This window comes from Excalfactoria chinensis, chromosome 2, assembly GCF_039878825.1.
Source record: "Excalfactoria chinensis isolate bCotChi1 chromosome 2, bCotChi1.hap2, whole genome shotgun sequence".
NCBI classification, from domain to species: domain Eukaryota; kingdom Metazoa; phylum Chordata; class Aves; order Galliformes; family Phasianidae; genus Excalfactoria; species Excalfactoria chinensis.
In genome coordinates this window covers 141,089,207-141,111,361 of record NC_092826.1, presented here as the reverse complement: position 1 = coordinate 141,111,361, position 22,155 = coordinate 141,089,207, and the positions used below count along the sequence as shown (strand labels likewise).

General features: G+C 54.7%; 2 protein-coding genes across 2 annotated transcripts; both read left to right on the top strand.

Annotated features, from left to right (window-relative positions):
* The first annotated feature begins 444 nt into the window (after positions 1-444).
* On the top strand, positions 445-5,525 carry LOC140249134 (E3 ubiquitin-protein ligase TRIM7-like). The gene is made up of 7 exons (XM_072330466.1): positions 445-1,057; positions 2,264-2,350; positions 2,758-2,988; positions 3,138-3,160; positions 3,382-3,497; positions 3,692-3,724; positions 4,291-5,525. The coding sequence occupies exons 1-7, from the start codon at positions 638-640 to the stop codon at positions 4,800-4,802; spliced, it is 1,422 nt and encodes a 473-aa protein (XP_072186567.1). The 5' UTR covers positions 445-637; the 3' UTR covers positions 4,803-5,525.
* Positions 5,526-6,201: 676 nt separating this feature from the next.
* Positions 6,202-20,444, top strand: CDC25A (cell division cycle 25A). Its single transcript, XM_072330463.1, has 16 exons — positions 6,202-6,452; positions 8,194-8,279; positions 10,492-10,546; positions 11,216-11,251; positions 11,395-11,431; positions 11,786-11,887; positions 12,684-12,800; positions 13,453-13,587; positions 14,207-14,281; positions 15,401-15,553; positions 15,841-15,933; positions 16,274-16,336; positions 16,427-16,525; positions 17,082-17,212; positions 17,326-17,437; positions 18,678-20,444. The coding sequence occupies exons 1-16, from the start codon at positions 6,310-6,312 to the stop codon at positions 18,816-18,818; spliced, it is 1,578 nt and encodes a 525-aa protein (XP_072186564.1). The 5' UTR covers positions 6,202-6,309; the 3' UTR covers positions 18,819-20,444.
* Positions 20,445-22,155: the final 1,711 nt, after the last annotated feature.

Here is a 22,155-nt window from a genome sequence, read left to right as displayed (position 1 = left end):
GCACACACACACACACACACAACCACGTGTGAGCACACAGACGTGCACACATACAGGCGTGTGCAGCATCGCAGGCACAGCAATGCACGCAGATGCACACGTGCAAACAGCACACACAAAGTGCTGAGCTGGAGGAGAGCCCTGAGAATGGCTGAGCTCAGCCCCCTGGCAGTGAACGCATGTATGTCAGTGCACACACACACACACACACACGTGTGTGTTGCACACCTGCATACCTATACAAATATCCACATGCACACACAGGCACGTAAGCAATTCAAGCCTGCAGCACAGGCTTGATTCTATGGTGTGCACAAGCAAAGGCGTGCAGCCGTGCACACGCATGCACACACACACACGTATGCAAAACACACTCGCAGCGGCACGCCGGGCTGTGCGCACACACGGACTCGCTCAGCCTCGCGTTCAGCGCTCCTAGTGCATGGAGGCGGCAGCACGGAGCTGAGCGCGGCTCCGTCCCCTCGCGTCCCCTGCGGGGTTTGCCGCTGGGACCCCCGGACCCCCCGGCCGCGTTCCTCCCCCCCCACCTGCTCCCCCCGCAACCCGCAGCCCCTCCACGTCCCCGCGGCGCAGCGGTAGTTCCGCGGCGTCCCCCCTTCCTCCTTCCGGGCCGGCCATGGCGCGGGCGCTGCCGGAGCTGGCCGAGCGGCTGCAGGACGCGGTGACGTGCCCGATGTGCCTGGAGCTGCTCTCGCAGCCCGTGCTCACGCCGTGCGGCCATTGCTTCTGCTCGGCCTGCGCCCACCGCCTGCTGGGCTCCCCGCCGCGCACCGCCGCCTGCCCGGGGTGCCGCGCCGCCATCCAGCCCGGTTCGCTGCGGCCCGTCTTCCCGCTGGGCGCCGTGTCCGAGCTGGCGGCCGCCATGGAGGAGGCGGCGGAGGAAGAAGCGAAGCGGCCGCGTTGCCCCGAACACGGCGAGGCCTCGGGGCTGTTCTGCCAGAGCTGCCGCCGGCTGCTGTGCACGTTGTGCCTCCGGGACGGCCCGCACTGCGGGCACCGCGTCGTGCCGGCGGAGGAGGCCGCGGGGACACTGAGGGTACGGAGCGGGACGGGAAGGGGGACGGGTGTGGGGGGGTCAGTGACGGCCCTCGATGGGCACGGAGCTGGGGTACCCTGTAGCGATAGAGCCACGGGGTGGGGACCCCTCTGGGGATGGGTAAGGGGCGCTGCTGAGCACGGAGCTGGGCCGCCCCCCAGGCACAGGTCGGGGTGCCTCCAAAGCACAGATGGGGGGGTTCTCTCAGGCAGAACCACGGATCTGGCTCCTCTCTGGGCACAGGGCACAGGCTGGGGGCTCCCTCTAGGCACTGACCTGGGCTGCCCCTGGGCGCCGGTTGGGGTGTCTGCTGGGCATGGAGCTGGGGGTCCCATCTGGCACAGGGGCACATAATGGGGTCCCTCCTAAGAACTGATCTGCGGCCCCATCTGGGCAGAGATCTGGGATCCCATCTAGGCACAAAGTTGAGTCCCCTCTGGGCACAGGTCAAGGTCTGCTCCGTGTACAAGCTGAGGTTCCCTCCGTGTGTGGGTTGGGGTTTCTGCCAGGCATGGAGCTGGGATCCCCCGTAGGCACAGGAGCACAGGTTGGGGTCCTCTCAAGGCACGAATCTGGTGTTCTTTTCAGGCACACACGTGGGTGCCATCTAGGCACAGGTCCGTGTACCTGCTGGGCACAGGTTGGGATCTGCTCTGGGCACTGGTTGGGCCCCCATAGGTCACAAGCACGTCCCCTCTGGGCGTGCATTGAGGTCACTAACAGGCGTGGAGCTGGGGTCCCCTCTGGGCACAGATTTTGGCTCAGTCACAAATACGGATCCTACCAAGGCACAGCTCTGGGCTCCTGCTGGGCATTGTGTCCCCAGCACCCCAGATGGCACTAGGACACTCCTGTATTACTGCAGAGAATTCAGGAGCACATCTGAGCCGCAGCTCCGCCGTCGCTCCAAACCTCTTCCCACAAACCTCGCTTCCAACACCAAAAGTTGTTTTTTCCTCATTAAAAATACCCGCAAACTTCAGGCTTTCCACGTGAAGCTGTTCCAGGCACATCTGTGGCCAAAGCAGCTGCACGCCGGGCGCTCCATGGCTGTGCACGGTGTGCTCGGGGTGAGGTGGGGGCTGAGCTCAGCATTTCCCCTTGGGGTGAGCTCAGAAATACCCCCTACTCACCCCACGGTGCACAGCGGTGCTGGCCCCATAGGGCTGCTGGGTGTCACCATCTTGCCAATGTCTTTTTCCCCAGGAGACTCTCCAGAGTGAACTGGCATTTCTAGAGAAAGAGAAGGAGGAGTTTAATCCCGAAGGAGAAACCAGAATCAACGTGCTGATGGTACGTGCCCACCTCCGCCCTGCGCTCCCTTCACCCACATCTTTGGGGCTGCAGCCCTTCTCCCCATTCATACTTACCTCCTCCAGAACAACACTGCTGTTTTCTCTCTCCCATCCTGTCCATCCCTTATCTCCTTCCATCCATCCATCCCATATCTCCTTCTGTATGTCAGTCCCGTATCTCCATCCATACATCCATCCCATACCCCCTTCCATACGTCCATCCCATATATCCTTCCATACATTCAGGCTGTGTACTTTCCCATATATCCATCTCCTATATCCTCCCATCTCTCCATCCCATATAACCCTGTGTACACGCACCCTTCCCCCCCCAGCCCATCTCCTCGCTATGATCCCCATCCCCTCCCCGCAGCAGATGGGTGCTCAGGGCCGGGTGTCTCACAGGGCACGGTGGCCTCAGAGCAGCAGAAGCTTCGTGCTGCCTTTGAGCAGCTGCAGCAGTTCCTGCGGGAGCAGGAGGGCTCCCTGCTGGCCCAGCTCGATGGGGCGCAGGCGAGGCTCACCGAGCAGCACCAGGAATACGTCTGCCATGCTGCAGAGAGGAGGAGGCTGCTGGAGGAGCTGCTTGTGGAGATCCCCAGGAAACGTGAGCAGCCGGCGGTTGAGTTCCTGCTGGTGAGGCTGTGATCCAGCTCAGGGGTTTGGGCGTTCAATCCCGGTGTCACCACTGCTCCCCATCACTGTGTGCGTGCTGGAACTCAGCGCCCGGGGGCTGCGCTGCTCCCCAGTGCTGTAAGCTCTGACTGATGCTTTCTCTCTCCCAGGACATTGCTGGCATTCTGGACAGGTAAGAACTGTGCTTGGGAACCTGCTGGATGCTGCCACGAGGGGGTGGGTTTGCCCCACTGAGTAGTTCAGATCTAAATGTGATGGGGTTTCTGTGTCGGTGCCTGGGACACACTGTGACCCCAGCCGGGCCCTGGGCTGTTGGGTGCCATCTGTCCCCTCTGTTGTGCCCGTTCCTCTCCCAGCCCCAGCTGTGTGCTCCCTGCAGGCTGTCTCCCCCAGGTGCATGGAAGCGAAGGTCCCTATCCCGGAGCCGGTCTCCCCAGAGCTGCAGAGGACAGTCAGCAACCTGTGCAAGACGAGCGAGCAGGTGCTGCCTGTGCTGGCTGACTTCAGAGGTAAAAAGTCTGCGAGCGATGCTGGATTTGCAGCCAGGGTCCCATGGGCACAGGGTGCCTGTCCCAGCGGGTTCCAGGCTGAGGCAGCTCCCAGGCAGGCACTGCTGGAGCTCGAGGCTGCAGAGCTGGGGGTGGGCTCTGCTTCTGACCCACATTCCCCAGAGCCCTCATGCGTCTCCCTTTCCTCCCCGCAGTGAACCTGCTGAGCAAGTTGGACACAGAAAGAGGTAAGTTTGCTGAAGCTGATGGGCACAAATGAGGGAAAAACATTCCTGAAGTGTTTCCCTGCCTCCTTGGGGCAGCGGTGGGTTCACACATCATCTGCACAACATCTAAATGCTGTGACCTCCTGAAGTCAGGCCCCTTGCTCTTGCCTGCTGTACAAACCCGGGTCAGCTCTAAGCCAGGAGCCACCCCGAGGTGCCCAGCATCAAATGAGAGCTGGGCAGTGCTGGCTCTGGAGATCGTTTCATTCTTCTGCTGTGATCTGGAAGACTTGGGGGCCTGAGCACACCTTGGGCTGCCTTCTAGGCACAGATTGGAAAAGCCTTGTGAGAGCAGCTCAGTCATGCTTGGAGCTGGCTCTGTCCCTATTAGGGGACTGACTGGGAGGGCAGCAGCTGCTCTGTGCCCCACGGCTGTGCCCCTTGAGGAAGCTGTGGGTGCTGTATTAGTGGTGGGTCATGGTTGCACGCTGTGCTCATAAGACCTGTCCCAGTCCTATGGAAGAGGAAGGAAAGGTGCTAGCTGGCTTCTGCAGGCAGCAGGCTGATTCTTCTCTATTGTGCCTTAGTGAAGGTGTTGCTGGATCTCGAGACGGCAAGCCCGTACCTGAGCATCTCAAGTGACTGCAGGACCCTGCAGATAGCAGAAGAACAGCAGAACCTCCCCGACAGCCCCAAGAGATTCACGGGCAGCGCCAGCGTGTTGGGAGCTCAGGGCTTCACGGCTGGGAGGCACTACTGGGAGCTGGAGGTCGGGGATGGGAACAACTGGGCTGTGGGGGTGGCCCTGGAGTCCGTGCAGAGGAAAGAGTCGCTCATGACAGCCATGGAGAAGATCTGGGCCCTGCGGATGGACTGGGACTGCAGCTACACAGCGCTGACCATGCCGCCCGCCCCGCTGAGCCTGCAGGAAGAGCCACGGCGCATCAGAGTCCACCTGGACTATGAGGCTGGGCAAGTGACCTTCTACAACACTGACAACATGAGGCAGATCCTGCAGTTCAACGTCTCCTTCAGCGAGAAAGTCTTCCCGTACTTCTGGCTCTGGCTGCCTGGAACACACATCAAGCTGTGCTCCTGATGGCCTCGCTCACCTCCTGCCCATGTCCTGGGCTGATGGGTGATGGGGATGGCACAGCATGGCTGCAAAGTCCCCGCACCTCTGAGTGATGGGGATGGCACAGCATGGCTGCAAAGTCCCTGCACCTCTGAGTGATGGGGATGGCACAGCATGGCTGCAAACTCCCTGCACCTCTGAGTGATGGGGATGGCACAGCATGGCTGTAAAGTCCCTGCACCTCTGAGTGATGGGGATGGCACAGCATGGCTGCAAACTCCCCGCACCTCAGCGCTGGGCATTGCTGCATCTCCTCCCGCTGAGTCCTTTGGAGCATTAAAGGTTGCAGAACGATAAGGTCCCAGAAGGGATTGATTTGGAAGGGATCTGTAGAGGCCTCCTGCTCCCACAGCCTGCAGTGCGCAGGGCTGCCCTCAGCTCCATCGGTGCTCAGAGCTGGGGGTGCCCGCAGGGATGCAGCCCTGACTGCAGGCCGTGCAGCACCTCAGGGCGTGAGATTCTCCCTTATGTCCATGGGAAGGTCCCGCTGTGGGTTTAAAGCCGCCTCTGTTGGGTTTAAAGCCATCTCTGTTGTGTTTAAAGCCATCTCTGTTGTGTTTAAAGCCATCTCTGTTGGGTTTAAAGCCATCTCTGTTGGGTTTAAAGCCGTCTCTATTGGGTTTAAAGCCGTCTCTGTTGGGTTTAAAGCCGTCTCTGTTGGGTTTAAAGCCATCTCTGTTGGGTTTAAAGCCGTCTCTATTGGGTTTAAAGCCATCTCCGTTGGGTTTAAAGCCGTCTCTATTGGGTTTAAAGCCATCTCTGTTGGGTTTAAAGCCATCTCTGTTGGGTTTAAAGCCGTCTCTATTGGGTTTAAAGCCGTCTCTGTTGGATTTAAAGCCATCTCTGTTGGGTTTAAAGCCATCTCTGTTGGGTTTAAAGCCGTCTCCTTTGTGCCCTCACACACCCGCTGTGGAGCCCGTCCCTCCCGCCATCTTCCTGCGGGCAGTTCTTGCTCGTTGCTTTCACACAGATCCCTTTGGACCAGCAGTGACACGGAAGCAGTTCTTTGGCTCACCAAGGCCTGTTTTTTTTTGCCTTCTTTTGTGCTATTTTTCCTCACTTTCCCCTGTTTCAGCTCTTCGGGCCCGCTGGGGGTGGTGCGAGGGGCCTAACAGGCCTACATTTCCCAGCGTGCACCGGCGAGGCGGGCAACGCGTTCTCCGGCGGTTGCATGCCGGGAAGTGCAGTTCCGCAGCCAGGTCAGTGGGCTACCCCTCTTCCTATTGGACAGATCGCCTGCCGATCAGTAAGGAGCTGGTCCCTCCTTCCGCTCCGATTGGTCAGAGGCTGGGAGAGCCGAGGAGAAACCCCCTCCCCCTCCCCGCGCTGCTCCGAGGCGGCTTCTGATTGGCGGAGAGGCGGTTTGGCGCCAGCGACGGGTGGCGGCCGGGGTCAAAGCGGCGCGGGCTGCGCTGACAGGAGGACGGCGGCGCTCGGCTCCGCTCGGTTCCGCTCGGTTCGCTTTGGCGCGATGGATCCCGCCCCGGCCGCCTCCTGCCGTCGCCTCCTGCACCTCTCTCCGGCTTCCCCCGCCGCCGTGGTCAAGTCTCTCTTTCCTGCCGAGCTCTCGCCGGTCTCAGACCTTCGCCTCACCATGGAGCAGCTGGGACACGGGTCAGTCGGAGCCCCCCGCGCCTCCCCTCCCACCGAGGCCTTCTTTTATCCCTTCTTTTATGCCCTCTTTTATCCCCTCTTTTATCCCTTCTTTTATCCCCTCGTCCCTCAACCTCCAGGGCCTCCCCTTTTCCCCTCGGGTTTCTCTCCACCCCCTTCAGGCGGTGAGGCCGGGAGGACCTTCCCATCGCAGCCCGGCCTGGGGGGCTCCTCGAGGTGCGGCCCGGCGGAGCCGCTCCCCAACCCGGGGGCAGCAAGGAGCTCTTCTTCCCTGCCCCCCTTCAAGTAACGCTCTAAGAACGCCCCACACCCGCCCCACACCCGCTCCCTCAACTCCTTCCCCAACGGCGCCTTGAGGGTCCATTTCTCCCCCCCTCCAAACTGAGCCCTCCTGGACTCCTTTAGTCCCTCAACCCGCAGCCCGTGGCTCTTCCCATCCCCTCCGTGTCCCCTCAAGGAGCCTCTGATCAGCCCTTCCCTCCCCCCCCGTTTCCTCCGTACAAACTGAGGCCTCCAGGATCTCAGCAACCCCCCAAACCAAGGCCTGGAGATCCCCCCCCCTCCCCCAAACAGGGGCAGCTCTTCCCGTTCTGCACCCCTGCCCCCAAAGCGAGGCGCTGCTCCTCCCCCCTTCCCAGCCCCACCGGTGCTCACAGCACCCCCTCACCCCTCCTCCCTTCCCTCCCGCCCTGCTCTCCTGCCCACACATGGTGCCGGCCCACATCCCCACGTGCCACCATCTTCGCTCCCTCTGCTCATCTCATCCCTTTCCACTCTGTGGGTGCTTTTCCTGCTCTGCACTTTGGTTTTCCTATAGTTCCCCTTTTCACTCTGATCTCCTGTCCAGTCCCGAGTGTCCTGCTGGTCTTTCTCCTTTGCTGCTTGCTTTTAGATGGCTGATATTTCTGTGATCCTTCCTGCCTTCAGATTCCAGGGATTCCTGCTAACGACTCCCACCCGGCCCTTCCATGGGGGCTGTCCTGCCCTGTGGCTTTGCACTCCCACCTTGTGCCCAGCTCCATCTTTTGAGTTAATCAGTATGATAAGAGCAGCCCAGCTCTGCAGCTTTTCCCTCATTTGAAGGTGATGGAGAGGAATGCTCTGCATGATGTGTTTATTTTCTGCACTGGGGCTGCCCACGTGTGTGAGAAGCACGTGCTCACGGTGCTCCTGCACCCAGCAAGCCTGTGTGGGGGGGTGAAGGGCTGCACCCACTTGAGGTTGGGTGGGCCCAAGCCTTAGCTTTAACAACTCTGCTTCACATAAAAACAGACAAATCCCCACAAGCAAAACAGCCCAAACCTCCCAATTCTCAAAACTCTAAAGTTCATTTTATATATATATGAAACAATCATGAAATCAGTGCTGGAGAGGTTACAGCCCTCAGAGAGATAATGGGCTGCTGATAGGGGTGTTCCCAGGTTTGGGAGGTGCTGCTGTGCCTCCAGGCACCAATATCACGCTCCACATACAAAGTGGTTTTAGTCCTAAACTAGTATTGCAAGCTGTCCTGTTGTATTAAATCCTTTGTTTGTGAAGGTACAAGAGCATGAGGGGCTCTGAAACAGCCACAGAAGAGGGGGAAGAACCCACAAAGCCTCCTGGTTTGTGTGCTGTGCAGAAGGCTTGGTGGAGTGGTGCAGGGTGACTGAAAGGGCTCTCAGTCCTGTGCTGTCTGTGTTCTTGTGCTCCTGCTTTGTGTTTCTCACTTTAAAAGCCTTTAACGTTCCTTCTTTTACAGGCAGCATGAAAACACCGAACGAGACCTGGGAAACAAGAGCACAAATGGTTTGCAAAGAACAGTGTCCTCAGAATCAACAGACTCAGGTACGGCGCTCACAGTAAATGATGAGTAAGGATTGGAAAGCACTGAATTCTTACTTTGCTCACAGATTTGAATACAGAACTCATGCTGTCTTTGGTCCCTGCAGCCATTTCTCACCCTCACACCTGTGAAGGGAGGCAGGCTGGTTTCTGTTGCTCAGCAGACCTCCCACAGCCCATGGTTTGAGTTGTTTTCTCTATTAGCTGTTCTAGACTGTGTTTGCAGTGAGGTTGGCATGGAGGAAAAACTGGTTCTGGCTCCAAATGGGGTGTGGCAGAGAGAGCATTTCTTTTTGCTTCTTATCACAGAATGGCTTGGGCTGGAAGGGACCCCAAGGATCACGGAGCTCCAACCCCTCCACCACAGGCAGGGCCACCAACCTCCCCATTGAATAGCAGCCCAGGCTGCCCAGGGCCCCATCCAACCTGGCCTTCAACACCTCCAGGGATGGACGGGGCATCCACAGCCTCTCTGGGCAGCTGTTCCAGCACCTCCCCACTCTCACAGTACAGAACTTCCCCCTGACATCCACCCTCAATCCGCCCTCCTTCAGCTCCAACCCATTTCCCTTGTCCTGCTCTGATCTGCCCTTTCACAGAGCTGACTCCCCTCCTGTTTGGAGGCTCCCTTCAGGTCCTGGCAGGCTGCACTGAGCTCACCCCGCAGCCTTCTCTTCTCCATGCTGAACAAGCCCAGCTCCCTCAGCCTGTCTTTGTAGGGAGGTGCTGCAGCTCTGAGCATCTTTGTGGCCTCCTCTGCACCCTCTCCAACAGCTCCTGTCTTTCCTGTATTGGGGGCCCCAGCTCTGGACGCAGCGCTGCAGATGGGGCCTCCCGAGGGCAGAGCAGAGCGGGACGATCAGCTCCCTGTCCCTGCTGGCCACCCCTCTGCTGATGGAATGGGGAATCCTCTTAGGGTGACTGGTAGATGTGGCTGCTGATCTCTTTTGCTTTGTGCTCCAGCACTGTCTGGAGAGACAAACTTCATCGTGTCAGTGCTGTTTGCTGATGCCTCAATGCTCTGTGCTGTACGCAGCGGTAGGTCTGAGTAGCACCTCATTGGGAGTGGGTCAGCCCTTGCAGAAGAGCTGAGGATGGGTGCTGCTCAGGATGGCCCAGGCAGGCTGACCTAGTGAGCTGGTGCTGCCTTGTGAGCGCTCATGGCTGAGTATTGGGGCTGTGGTTTGGCAGCTGAGTGATCCTTCTGCTGTTTGCTGTTAGGACACAGTACGTACCTGCCTTCAGCTCAGAACGGGGCCAGGTTGAGTCCCCCCTATTTTGGAGGGTGGTAACTCTGAAGTGTTGCGCTGTGGTTTCTCTTTAATACCAGACTCCGCTGTCCTGCTGTGCACGCTCATATGGAGGCTGCCTAGCAGGGTTTCTTTTGTGGCTTGGGTTTGGTCTGTGGCTTTCTGCCTGTGTGTGCAGCTGTCAGCCTCACAGTCCGGGGAGCTGTTGTAGCGCTGATGCTTGTTGAGAAGTTCTCTCTGTTTTTCTCCAGAGGAGATGGCTTTGTATCAGTGGAAATAAAGTAAGGAATTACCCTGTGGCTTCTACAATGGGGAGAGCTTTTGATACACCACCGTCTGTGTTGGTGATGGAAATCAGTGCTTCCACCTGACTCTGTGCACCAGATTCTCTGTGTGGCACTTCAGCCTTCAAAGGCAGCACTGAAAAGCAAGTGCAGCTGGCAGGCTACAGGGAGATAAGGAACTGAGCTGGCTGCATCTCTGCTGCTTGGCTTTCTTCTCCTTTTCCTGTGTCCGTAGCAGATCTCAAGTGTTACAGAACACTGAGGATTAAGGGCTGTGCTGAGTGCCTGCTGTGTTACTCAGTTCTGTGTGCTTGTTGGTTTGGATCACAGTGGCTGAAGGAGCAGCGATTCTTGTCCTGATGGAACAGAGTGTTCTGCTGTGGGCCCATCACTAGGGCTTGTGCCTGCTGCCTGGACACAAGGTCTCCTCAGCTCTGTATTTCAGCAGGTTTTGTACCTGACAGTGTTTAGAAGCTGCTGTGTAGCTGTGATGTTCTGCTTGTGCTGTGCATGGAGTGCTCGCCCTTATTTTGATACGTTGCTGTGTGTGAAGGGCAGCTTTCAATGTCAGCTTCAGTCTGAGCTCAGCACTTTTTGGAGGAGCTTTACAGCGATGCCCAAAGTGCTGCATTCCCTGTGGACTGAGGCAGGACTCACTATCAAATGCTGTCTATTCTGCAGGTTGTGCCTTGGATTTGCCTGGCACTCCGACCCCCAGCGACATCAGAGAGGAAACGTACGTAAGCAAATGCTAAGCCTGACCTCTGCAGTTTCCCATTGCATTGTTAACAAGTGTAGGCTGATGAGGGGCTTGATGTGGCTTCTCCTTTGCTGGCACGTGTGTAGTGGGCTCTTCTCTTTGACCCTTCTAAGAAAGGTGTGCTCCTACACTCTGCAAGTGCAGGTGCTGCCTTGCTGTGCTGTCTGTCCCCAGCACTTGCAGGTCACTGAGCTGTGGCAGCCACCCTGCACTGCGTGTAAGCTGCAGTTCGCTCTCAGCACTTAACTATAAGCTTTTGCTTGGACATGTCTTAACTGATTCCATGCAATTGCTTTTAGCATTGAATTTGTCTCTCTTGATTAGATTTAAATAAACACGTTTCCCAGTCTTTTATCCCTGGGGTGGGGGAGAGGTGCCTTTGGTCCCTGATTTCCCCAGCTTTTCTCTTTGCACTGGCTTTGTGTCTAATCAATGCTGGAAGTCCTTTGAGGAAAGGAGGGAGAGTGGGACTCCAGCAAGTGCTTTGAAAACCAGGCTGGGATAAGCTGCCCATAAATACCTGTTGAGAAGGACGAAGTGTTATCAGGAAGCATCTGGCTTCTGTTTAGCACCGTGACTTAAATACAAGGTTGATTTTTGAGTGTGCTACTCTTTGTTGTTAACTGTGGGGCATTTCTCTTTCAGATTTGAGAAGGCAATTCTTGCATCTAGCAGACTGAAGTAAGTATTCTCCTGTCTAACATCCAGTCACTGCTATGGATTTGCTTCCAGCTTTATAGTGCTGTGGAAAAAAGGGCATGCTGGTCTCATAACTGTCTTTCAAAAGGAAATGTTGGAAATAAATGTGTTCTTTCTCATTGTAGCCTTCGATTGCCTCTCAGAAGAATCCATTCACTGCCGGTAAGTGAGGGTGGTGTTCATCTTGCATAAATGCTCAAGGGTTTACTGTGCTGACTGTTTTTAGTTGGGTACCTCCCACATCTTGTTAATTTATGCCCTTCAGGAACAGCTGTTGTGGTAGTTGATTGAAAACTAAAAGCTATGGTTTGTAAACTTGAAACCTAGTTTGGGTGTTGGCTGTGGGATTTCACTAGTGTAGCTTTGTCTGTTGCTAATGCAGCTGAAACGCAGCCTGCACTCACTTGCAAAGGAAGACTTCATAATCTCATTAATGCATCTCTTGTGCTTAAGATGTACTTGTGCAGAGGCTGCACTGGAAGATGCTTAACTAGCTTTTCTGTCTGAATTGTACAGCAAAGGCTCCTGGGCTCCAGTCCTGCTCTGAAGAGAAGCCATTCAGACTCCACGGATTGTAATGCTTTTCAGCTCCTAGAACAGAATGAGAATAAGGAGAATGTGAGTATTGTGTGTTGCCTCTGGGGATGGTGTGGTGTGAGAGGTGGTGCTGAGGAAGCTGAATCAGCATTCCTTCATGGGCAAATGTGGTGGGAGAGGTTTGGGAGCTGCCTGTCAGACTGCAGCTCAGACATCGCAAAGCTTTGTGCAGCTCAGCTTAGAGAAGGTTGCAGCAAAGTGTGATGGCACTGGTTACAGTGTCTGCAAAGTGATGATAGGCTAATAACAAGGAGGAAGGCTTTGTACAACTTCTTCCTCCTTGCTGTAGCACCTAGCTCCTCTCTGTCTGTGGCAAGGTGAAACATTTCCATAATGCTGTCCTTGGGGATCTGGGGGGTGCCTGCAGGAGGCTGCCTAGATCTCCATGTCTTCTTTTACTCCAATGTGGGGAGCTCTGGTTCCTCAATTGTGCCTTTATCTTCATGCTCTGGGAGGCCTTGCTGCTGGCAGTGCTGTCTGCAGGGTGCTGACAGGCCCAGGCACCATCACCCAGCAGCAGATGACGTTCTGCTGAGCAGGTTGTAGCTGCCTTAGCACGGCTTCTTTAGCAGAGAACTTGACCAACAAAAGAAAACCAGAATGCCTCGAGCCTGCAGATAATGAGATGAGAGCTTGGTTATGTCAGGTGAATCACTGTTGTAATGTCTTTGCTTTGAAAAACATTCACACTCAGACTGTTCCTGTTTGGCAGCAGGGAACTTGAATCCAAAAGGAGGGGAGAGGAGGTGGAAAGGTCCTGGCAGTGTGCACTGTTCATTGCTTTGGTAAACCAATCGCTTTTCTCTCTTCAATTCAGGAATCATTTGAATTTAAGAAGCCAACCAAGCCAGCTTCTCGTAGTTCTGTGCACATCCACTCCCATGGTGGGAAAAGTGTTCTTGGACAAAGGCAGGACTCAGCCCTGGCTCAGGGAGTAAGTACCTCAGTGGTCTTGGTAGTAATTCTCCTGTCCTCTGCACGCCTGCTGGGAGGAGGAAAAGCTATCATGGCCCTGTTCTGAGACAGTGCTGTTAATCATCACTGTTCATGTGCCCAATAGGGATGCTTATCTTTCTGTCAGATGCAAAAACTGGTTTTGTCTGGGGTTCAGTATTTGGGCAATACTGAGCTGTGGCTGTGATGCAGAGCATCCAGTTAGTGTGGATGGCAGTGCAGAGTAGATGTAGTTGGGTCCTTGCACAGGAACAGAGCCTTGGGGGGCAAGTTCTGTCTGTACTCGTTGAATCTGATAGAGCTTTGTCTTGGTACTCCTGACCTTGTTTGTTAACTGCAGTCAGTGTTAGTTCCTGTTCTCTGCCATCCCTTGTTTCTCTCCTTCGTAATTTCACTATGCATTGTTTCCAGGAGAGGAGCTCTATTGATTAACCAGGCTAATGGAGCACACTGTTGTAAGGACCAAATAAAGTATGAGGGCTTGGTTTGGGGTTTGCTCAGGTCAGTGCATTCAAGGTGCTGGATCAACCACCATCTTGTCTGTACTCCCACGATGGGATGGCATTGTTTCTGTCTGCAGCGTCCTGCTGTAAAGAGAAGGAATGTTGTTAAAACTGAATGTTTTGTCTCAGTTTCCCACTCAGGAAATGCCCACGGGTGAAATGGAAAACAACAGGCCAGCTTTCCTGCAGCAGGCTTCTCTGCCTTCCTCTGAAAGTGAAGATGATGATGGATTCCTGGAGCTCTTAGATGAGCAAGATCTGAAAGTAGGTGCAAAAGCATTGCGATGCTCTTCTAATCAGCTCTGTGTAATGTGGAGTCTGCAGCACATGCATGTTCTGGTGGTAATTCAGACTGCAGGTAGGCAGGCATGAGGGATTATTGGAGGACTCAGTTGTGTTTCTCAGCTCTTCCATTGTAGTGTTTTATGTGCTGTTCCCTAGTGCAGACAATGGGATTTGCTTGGTGTGTGAACAGCAGTTAGAGAGGTATTGCTGCTGTTCCTTCAGGTGTTTGAGTTGTGAATCTATAGAGGGTGATTGGGAGAGTTAGTGTTTTCTTTAGAAGCTCTCTGAGGGAGCTAAAGGTAATATTTGCTTTCAGATCACTTTAATAGAAGTCCGATTCCTAGCTGAACTTGACATGCTTAAGGCTTTGGAAGAGCATTGTTTTTAATCAATGAATGAATTGATTTAGCTTATCCTTTCCAATGTGGCTCAGCTCATCACTCAATGAAATAACAGAGCTGGTAATGGAGTTCTTAAAACTGCTCAGGCAGCTGAATTCAGCTGGAAGGTTTGCCCAGGCTTACAGGAGTCTCAGGTGTTTACAGTGTCTGTCAGCAGTGAGGCAGATGAGAGTGAACTTCCTTTCTTTCATTCTCAGAATGATGAGGAGGTGCCCTCTGACATGGCAAGTCTCTGGACTGCACCGCTGGTCACCAGGAGACCAGACAGCCGGGTGAGTGTTGTCCTCATGGCCATCTGCCCCCTGGGCCCCTGTGGTCGTGGTGGCTCTGATCCTGTACCCTCCATCACAAAATGGGGCAGTGCAAGACCTCTGCAGTACTGTGTTACTGTTAAGCCTGCTGGGGTTGTGTCAGTGTAGGATGATGCTCACAGTGAATGTGTATCCACTTGCTTTGTACAAAAACACTTATAAATGGGAGGAGGTCTTGACTTCTCTTATCAAATACTGACGTACCTTGAATGCAGCCCTCACAGCCTTACCTGGGATGCCTGTAAGCCCACACTTCAGATAATAGGCTGCGAGGGCAATGCAGGCTCCAACAGCAGGCTCAGAATCTGCTGTGGTCTGCTGGTTGATACAAAGCATTCTGCCAGCATGTCACCTTGTGCTCTGAGCTCACCCAGTCCTCACAGCCAGAAACAAGTGTTAGTGGGAACATAAGCCCCCAGTGTAGGTGATCCTGAGCATATCCTGCTGTTGCTGTGCTGTGACAGCACCTTAGATGAGCCAAACTTTACTGCAGTCATATCATATTATCATATCAGGTAGAATGGGGAACTCCTGCTGGCATCCCAGTCCTGTTCACATGGCAGCTCCTGCATTGCAGGTGCTCTGCAGGCATTTGCAAGATTGATTCATGCATAATCACAAAGAATGGCCAGGACTGGAAGGGACCCCAAGGATCACGGAGCTCCAACCCCCCACCACAGGCAGGGCCACCAACCTCCCCATTGAACAGCAGCCCAGGCTGCCCAGGGCCCCATCCAACCTGGCCTTCAACACCTCCAGGGATGGACGGGGCATCCACAGCCTCTCTGGGCAGCTGTTCCAGCACCTCCCCACTCTCACAGTACAGAACTTCCCCCTGACATCCACCCTCAATCTTCCTTCCTTCAGCTCCAATCCATTTCCCCTTGTCCTGCTAATATCACATCATCCTGTCATTGAATGACTTGGGTTGGAAGGGACCCCAGGGATCATCAAGCTCCCACCCCTGTGCTGCAGGCAGGGCTGCCAGCATTTAACACTAGACCAGGTAGTCTGGAAGTCTGAGGCTTGTGTAGTTTCTAGTCCTGGTCTTTGCTAGACTTCCTCACTGTCTGCCCCCAGGCCAGGCGATGCCGCCTCTTTGGCTCTTCGTCTCTGCCCAGCGGCGTAGGCAGAACCACCCAGAAAAGAATGGAGAGGTCTCAAGAGGAGAGTTCTCCAGGGAAAAGCAAGAAGAGGAAAAGCCTACCTGGAGCACAGTCTGAAGACTCAGAGGTTGGTGGCTTGGTGTAGTTTGGTGTTGTGGTGGAGAAATAATTAGAGCTCAGATAGAGGGGTCTTGTTTGTGAAGGTCATGGAGGGTGAGCTTAGTGGGGGAAGCGCTGGCCTAACTGTGGTGTGGGGCTGATGGAGGTGCTGCAGTAGCTGTGTGTTCCTGCAGTGATCCTAAAGGGAAGCTGTGCATCAGGCATTTAGTGAATGCTGACTCTTCTCTTACCCTGTGGGGAAAGGGTCTCATATGATCAGAGTTTGGCACTCATCTCTAACCTGTCTTCCTCTAGAACACAAAAATAGTAAAGACGCAATCCTCTGCAGCAGAAATCGAGAGCATTTTGGCCAGTGACCAGAGGGACCTTATTGGTGACTTCTCAAAGGTAACTTTTTGATTTGGTTTAATGGTCTCCTTTAGAGAGGTGTTACGAGCCAGCCCCAAGTAAAGCACTTCCCTTCTTCAGAGTACATCCCCCAGTCACTGGTGAAGGCTGCCAGTGAGAATGGTGCTCACTACAAGAGAGTCCTGAAGGATTTCTACAGGATCTTTGGTGTAGGAGCCAAAGAAAAGCTACATCCCTGAACCTTGGGGTTCTGGAGTTTTAAATGCTGTGCTTGGCTCAAGAGAATCCTTGTCAGTGCAGTGTTATGGAGCTGGGTGCTGTGCTGCTGTGTGTGGCTCATGGCTGGAATGTGCTCTGCTAAATGCTGTCTGTTTTCTAGGGTTATTTGTTCCACACTGTTGATGGGAAGCATCAAGATTTAAAATACATTGACTCAGAAATGGTATGTGCTCTGGGGACAGTGAGACGCTCTTTACTGAAATGATAACCCTGAAAGCAATTAAACCGTGCTTTGTTTGTTTGCTTTTTGCAGATTGTGTCTGTCCTGACTGGGAAGTTCGCAAGCTTCATTAAGGAGTGTGTGATCATTGACTGTCGCTATCCGTACGAGTACGAAGGGGGACACATCAAGGTATGTTGTGGTAGTGGGAGAGCAAGGCAGAGCTGCATGGAGTAGCAGCCTGGGCTCTCACTGTGCCTGTGTGCTGTGTGAATCTGCACACACACTTGGTTTGTGGAGTGGCTGCTCTGTTAGGAGGGAACTGCTTCCCCTCTCCTGCAGAGGAGGAGATGAGTGGGCAGGCAGGTCCAGGGGAGGGTGTGTGACCTCCAGTGCTCAGCATCCTCATCTCTGGGGTACTGAGAGAAGTCTCACACTTGATTTAAACCACAGTCTCTTGCTATAGAATGAGTGGCTGTGGAAGCTATTAAAGCTTGCTGCCCTTCTCCAATATAATGAGTGAAATCCAGCTGTCTGCTTCTAGCTGCTGATGGGGGCCCCCCTGAAGTGGGAGGCAGTGCAGCACTGGGCTGTGTGCAGCATTGCTTTGGTTTGAAGCTCTGTCTACAGTATTGAGAGAGGGCTGGCAGAGCTCCTCTAGGAGCTGAGGAGAGCTTGCCCTAAAGTGGGACGTGCTCGTTGCTGTGCTCCGCTTACTGTGTGCTTTTGGGTTTGGCCACCTTTGCAGGGTGCTGTAAACCTCCACATGGAGGAGGATGTGGAAGACTTCCTGCTGAAGAACCCGATCCCTCCCTCGAAGAACAAGCGGGTGATCGTTGTCTTCCACTGCGAGTTCTCCTCGGAGCGAGGGCCCCGGATGTGAGTTCCCCACATAGCCCCATGTGAGCTTACAGCTGAGCTGTGGAGGGCAGAGGAGGCGCTGCTCTCCCTTGTTGCTTAATGCCAGCTTTAAATCGGGGTCTCCTCTGCAGGTGCCGCTTTGTGAGGGAGCGGGACAGGCTGGGGAACGAGTACCCCAACCTGCATTACCCAGAGCTGTATGTCCTCAAGGGGGGGTACAGAGACTTCTTCCTGCGATGCCGGGTAAGTAACACCTTCTGCAACTCCACACTTGTGCTCTCACAATACATGAACCTCAAATCAGACTTTCCTGAGGAGCAGAGACTGTTTTTCCTTGGCTATTTTTTTCTGCTGTTTCACAGCACAGCCCTGCACTGAGAGCAGTCAGAACTTGGCAGTAACATTGCCTTCATTTCCCTAAGCCAAGTTCATACCTCAGAACTGCTTTGCTGCCATGGCTGGAAGGCTTTCCCTCTTGTCTCTAGAGTAAGATCTGAAACTGTTTTGTCTCACTGTAACAACTAGGAGTTCAAAATATTACACAGAGAAGGAATTAAAGACTTTTCTCCTAGACCTGGCAGTAATTGCTGCATGACACATGGAAACCTCAAACCTTGTGCTATGCTAAAAAAGCAAAATCAGAGAACTTGAGCTCTGAGTTTCCAACCTGTCCTTCTGAGGAGGAACCAATAAGTGCCCGGCAGCTCTTCCCATCATGGTGTTTCTCGTTCTGCTTCTGCAGCACTTCAGTCACTGTATGCCATTTCTCTCTGCTCTGGTGCTGTGAATCATGGCCTGCCTCTCTCTTCAGTCCCAGAGCATCACGCTTTGGAGCACCTCTCAGATTACCACTCTCCTTTGAGAACTGCAGTTCCAGGCAGATGTGAGATGCTCCACCTTCCTGCAGCCCATGTTTGTGGGGCAGGGCAGCGCTGTGTGCTGCTCCCCATGTTTGCCACACGTGGTTTCTCAGCATTTCAATTGCTGCTGTTCACAGTGGTGGGTGCTGCTGTGTTTTTGGCCCATTGTGGCTGTGGGTGCCCCAGGATTGTTCTGGCTCTAGGCTGGAGGGCCTCGAGGTGGCAGCATGGAACAGCTGATGGCAGTGTTCCACACAATGGGGGCTGGCTGAGCTGGAGGAGAAGCAAATGTTTTCCAGATCTGTGTTCCTTCAGGGTGAATGCTGAATATACTTTGCTTGTTTGTGCTGTATGTTGATATCTGCCCAAAAACTTGGGGTGAGAGCTTTGTCTGCAGGGCCGAAAGGCCTTTGCTTGGTAGCTCTCACTTCAGAAGTAGCTGTAATCTGAAGGTCACTTGGCTTTGCTCATCAGTATCTGATGTGTGGCTGCAGCTCAGCGGGGCTCCTGTGTGGTTTGTTTTGGTGGCAGTGGTGTGCCAGGTTCTGCTGGCTGTGCTCAGAGCCCACCGCCCCCGTGGCACAGTAAAATGAAACCAGAAACAAACCCATTTCTTTCCCCAGAGCTTCTGTGAGCCGCAGAGCTACCGCCCCATGCACCACGAGGACTTTAAAGAAGACTTGAAAAGATTTCGCACCAAGAGCCGAACCTGGGCCGGTGAGAGGAGCAAACGGGAACTGTACAGTCGCTTGAAGAAACTCTGAGGGCCAAAAAAGTGAACAAAGACTGCACCCCATGGCAGGGGGAAACTGCAACCTGCTCCTTGCTGGCAGTTATCTGGTGTCTGCTCTCCTCATCTCTTGTCCTATTGGGAACGCTGCAGCCACCGCTGGAACTGGGCAGGCTGGGTGCTGGCTGGCAGCTGGCTTCTGGGGCAGTGTGCTGCTCCGGGGGAATGGCTTTGCACATCACCACATCCCCCAGCTGCCCCACGACCCCCATGGGTGGAGGAGGCTGAGGCTGGTGCGAACAGTGAGGATCTTTTTAGTGCTGGTAGCTTTTAAATGCCTTGTTTTAATTTAAATACAGTCCAACGAAGCTTAATGGTGCTGCAGTTGAATCATCCGGGTTGTGTTGGAGGCTGGTTCTGCTGCGGGGGGTGTAGGGGCTTCATTCTTTTTCTCAGCTTTGATTGTGTTTTGGTGAGGTGAAGAAATGGTTCTTCACAGTTGGGGCTTCCATGTGGCTGAGCTCCCACATGATGCTGTAGGAGCCCTCTGGACAAAACCCTGCGGGGAAACGGTGTGTTTTGTGTCATATCATGTTCTCCTAGTTTACTGGATTGCTTTATTCCATAGCAGCTGGAATGTAGCTGCTGTTCTGAGGGAGGTTTCATAGCAGGCAGTTTGTGGGACCTGCTGTTGGTTCTGATGGGACGGTGTGGGGTGGCTCAGGAGGGCTGGAGCCCCACGCTGTGTTCTTGTGGCTGCTGGGCATTTTGTTGTGAGGTTTCTGGAGCAAGCACATGGATCCATCGATGTGCCACTGGGCTGCCCTGCATTCACCTTCAAGCAGCAAAGCCTCCCCTGCTGGGAAATGGGAATCTTCTGGAGGGAAGAGGAGTTCTGCAGGCAGCACCGCCTGGAGCAGGGAGCTCCATCACCCGCCTGGAACAGGGCTCATGGTTCCACAGAACGGCAGGGCTGGAGTTAAAGCTGTGCTGCTGCTGCTTGTGTCATGTAGGACCCCTGACAACCTCAGTGCTGGCAGGGCTGCTGCTTTGCTCTGGCGCTGCTGCGCTGCGTGGAGCTCATCCTCCCTGCACATGTAGTGCTGCAGGTGCATCGCCTGGCAGCTCTGCTGCTCCCATTGCAGACATCTGCACACTGCACAGCTCGGCCTGCTCTGTGCCAGCTCCTCTCCTGTGCCCTTCTGCAAAAAATATATGGAAATGGTGTCTTAGGTGGAGTTCTGCCTTCATTTTGTGGTTGTTTTTATTTTAAAGACTTGCTTAAACTGCTTCAAACCCATCGTCCCTGTGTGAACTTCGACTGCAGTGAGAAAAAGCAGCAGCTGCAGCAGCGTTGGGGCGATGCTCTTTTCTGGCATCACTTCTTGGCTGTTTCTGGGCTAAGAGCATTCTGCTCTGTGCTCTTGGTGTGGGTGTCTCTCCCTTCCCTCCTGCACAGGAGGTTGCTGTAGGGCAGTGCTGCTCTCATTCTGCCCAGCCAGAAGGATGGTCCTGACTTTATCCCTGCTGTGTTTGTGTGTATGGGGAGCCCTGGGGCTGTGGAGGAGGGGGCTGTGTGTCTGGATGGGGTCTGTGCTGCGTCAGCCTGCAGCTGTAATAGACATCTGCCAGTACAGAGAATAAAGTCCTTAAACTCTGACCTCTGTTCCACTCCTTCCGTGGCAGAAGGGCTGCAGTTCCTGTGCTGCCATCCATCATCTTCTTCCTCTACTTCTCTGCTCTTGGGCTGACCCGGAGCTGCAGCTCTGCAGGCACAAGGAGCGGGGCCCTCTGTTTCACAGCTGTGTTCCCATTGCAGTGGGGTTGGAGCTCCCTGCTGCATGCAGACCTGCTCTGTGCTGCACCCTGGGAGTGCCTGAGAGGTGAGGGGCTGAGTTAATGGCAGAGCGTGCAGGGCTGCAGAGCAGGTAGCCCAAAATGGGGCCATAAAAACCACTTAAAACGCAGCAGTGCCTTCCAATCCTCTGGAGGCTGAAGCCGAGAACGGGATGGCTTTGCTTGTTTTTTTTCCCTTCTTGCCTCCATCTGTTGTCCTTAAAACTGATGCTGAAAGCAGCTTATGGCTTCAACAGCTTTTCCCACAGAGCTCAGCGCTCCGTCTCCTGTTGCTTTACTTTTGTGACCCACGAGAAGCTCCCGCTCCTTCATTTTGCAGTGTCTGTGGCTCAGGGAAGTGGGAGCTGCAAAGGGGTGGCAGCTGCAGACACCCTGGCTCACCCTCTCCCTTCTGCTTCCCCTGTGGTGCAGCTGTGCTGTGCTGCAGCGCCCTGGGAGCCCTCTAATGGTGCTGGGCAGTGCTGTGGGGCTGTTCACTCCTGTGTTCTGCTTTCAGGATGGCAGTGGTTGCACTGCAGATGGGGCGTGCTGCCTTTGGGCAGGTTTGCAGCTTTGCAGCCACAAGAAGCCATCCCTGTTTGTTTCTGTTGGATGAACTCTCTGGCGATGTTTGCTCGGGCTTAAGGCTTAAGCGAGGAGCCATAAAAAGGAGACTTGCTTCAAAAGAGGAAAGTGGAAGGAGGCCAGGAGGAGCGCTGCCAAGTTCTTCTTTCTCTTCCCATCAGTGCAGGAAATCCCCCAAACCGGGCATTGTCACATCAGGAGCAGCAGCCCCGCCTGACCCCAACCCTGACCCTCATCCTGGCCACTGCAGGGTGGGCACATGCCAGCCCAACTCATCCCTCCTAGCAGTGCTTGGCTGGGAAGCGTGGCCAAGAGCCAGGGCAGGGCTTGGAGGGCAGCACCAGCATCAACCTGGGCTGAGTGGAAGCTGCGCTGCAGCCCTTTGGCATCGCCTGCTGCTGCCCATCTCCAACATGGCTCTAATGAGCTGCTGCCCCAGCCCAGAGCCGTCAGTCCTGGCAGCACGGGGACGTCGTGCCACGAGATCCAATTCCTCCTGAAGAAGGAAACCATGCTTGGAGATTCATGCTGTCCTGCTGCTCTGAGCTTCTCCTTTCATTAGCAATGATGGCTTGATGGGAAGCAGCGCAGCAAGCACAGCTGTGGGTTATGGTGGCCATCCCCTCTGCTGGCCCTGTGTCCTCGCTCCTTCTGGCTTCCCATGGCTGTCCTCAGCCAATGACAACCTGTCCCATGCTGTGGTGTTATTTGGGGGAACGGGTGAGCAGGGCTGGCATGGAGCTGGCATCGCACAGGAAGGTTTGTGTGAAGCACTGGGGGCACAGCAACGTGCCCAGCTCACCTCCAGCACATGGGGACGGCAGCAGGGAGGGATGCTGCAGCCCTTCCCTGCTTCTCCCACTGGGAACCAGCAGGACGGCGGCCATGCAGATGGCTGTAGTGCTGCTCATGAGCCAGCTCTAGCTACAGCGCCAGCAGCCCTGGTGCAA

What these genes read in the sequence shown, in the direction of transcription:
- LOC140249134 (XM_072330466.1), top strand. Translation starts at nt 638, where the DNA reads ATGGCGCGGGCGCTGCCGGAGCTGGCCGAGCGGCTGCAGGACGCGGTG. An exon ending in CCAGAATCAACGTGCTGATG is followed by an intron (nt 2,351 to 2,757) that starts GTACGTGCCCAC and finishes GGTGTCTCACAG; the next exon opens with GGCACGGTGGCCTCAGAGCA. An exon ending in CAAGTTGGACACAGAAAGAG is followed by an intron (nt 3,725 to 4,290) that starts GTAAGTTTGCTG and finishes ATTGTGCCTTAG; the next exon opens with TGAAGGTGTTGCTGGATCTC.
- CDC25A (XM_072330463.1), top strand. Translation starts at nt 6,310, where the DNA reads ATGGATCCCGCCCCGGCCGCCTCCTGCCGTCGCCTCCTGCACCTCTCT. An exon ending in AGCGACATCAGAGAGGAAAC is followed by an intron (nt 10,547 to 11,215) that starts GTACGTAAGCAA and finishes TTTCTCTTTCAG; the next exon opens with ATTTGAGAAGGCAATTCTTG. An exon ending in AATACATTGACTCAGAAATG is followed by an intron (nt 16,337 to 16,426) that starts GTATGTGCTCTG and finishes TGCTTTTTGCAG; the next exon opens with ATTGTGTCTGTCCTGACTGG.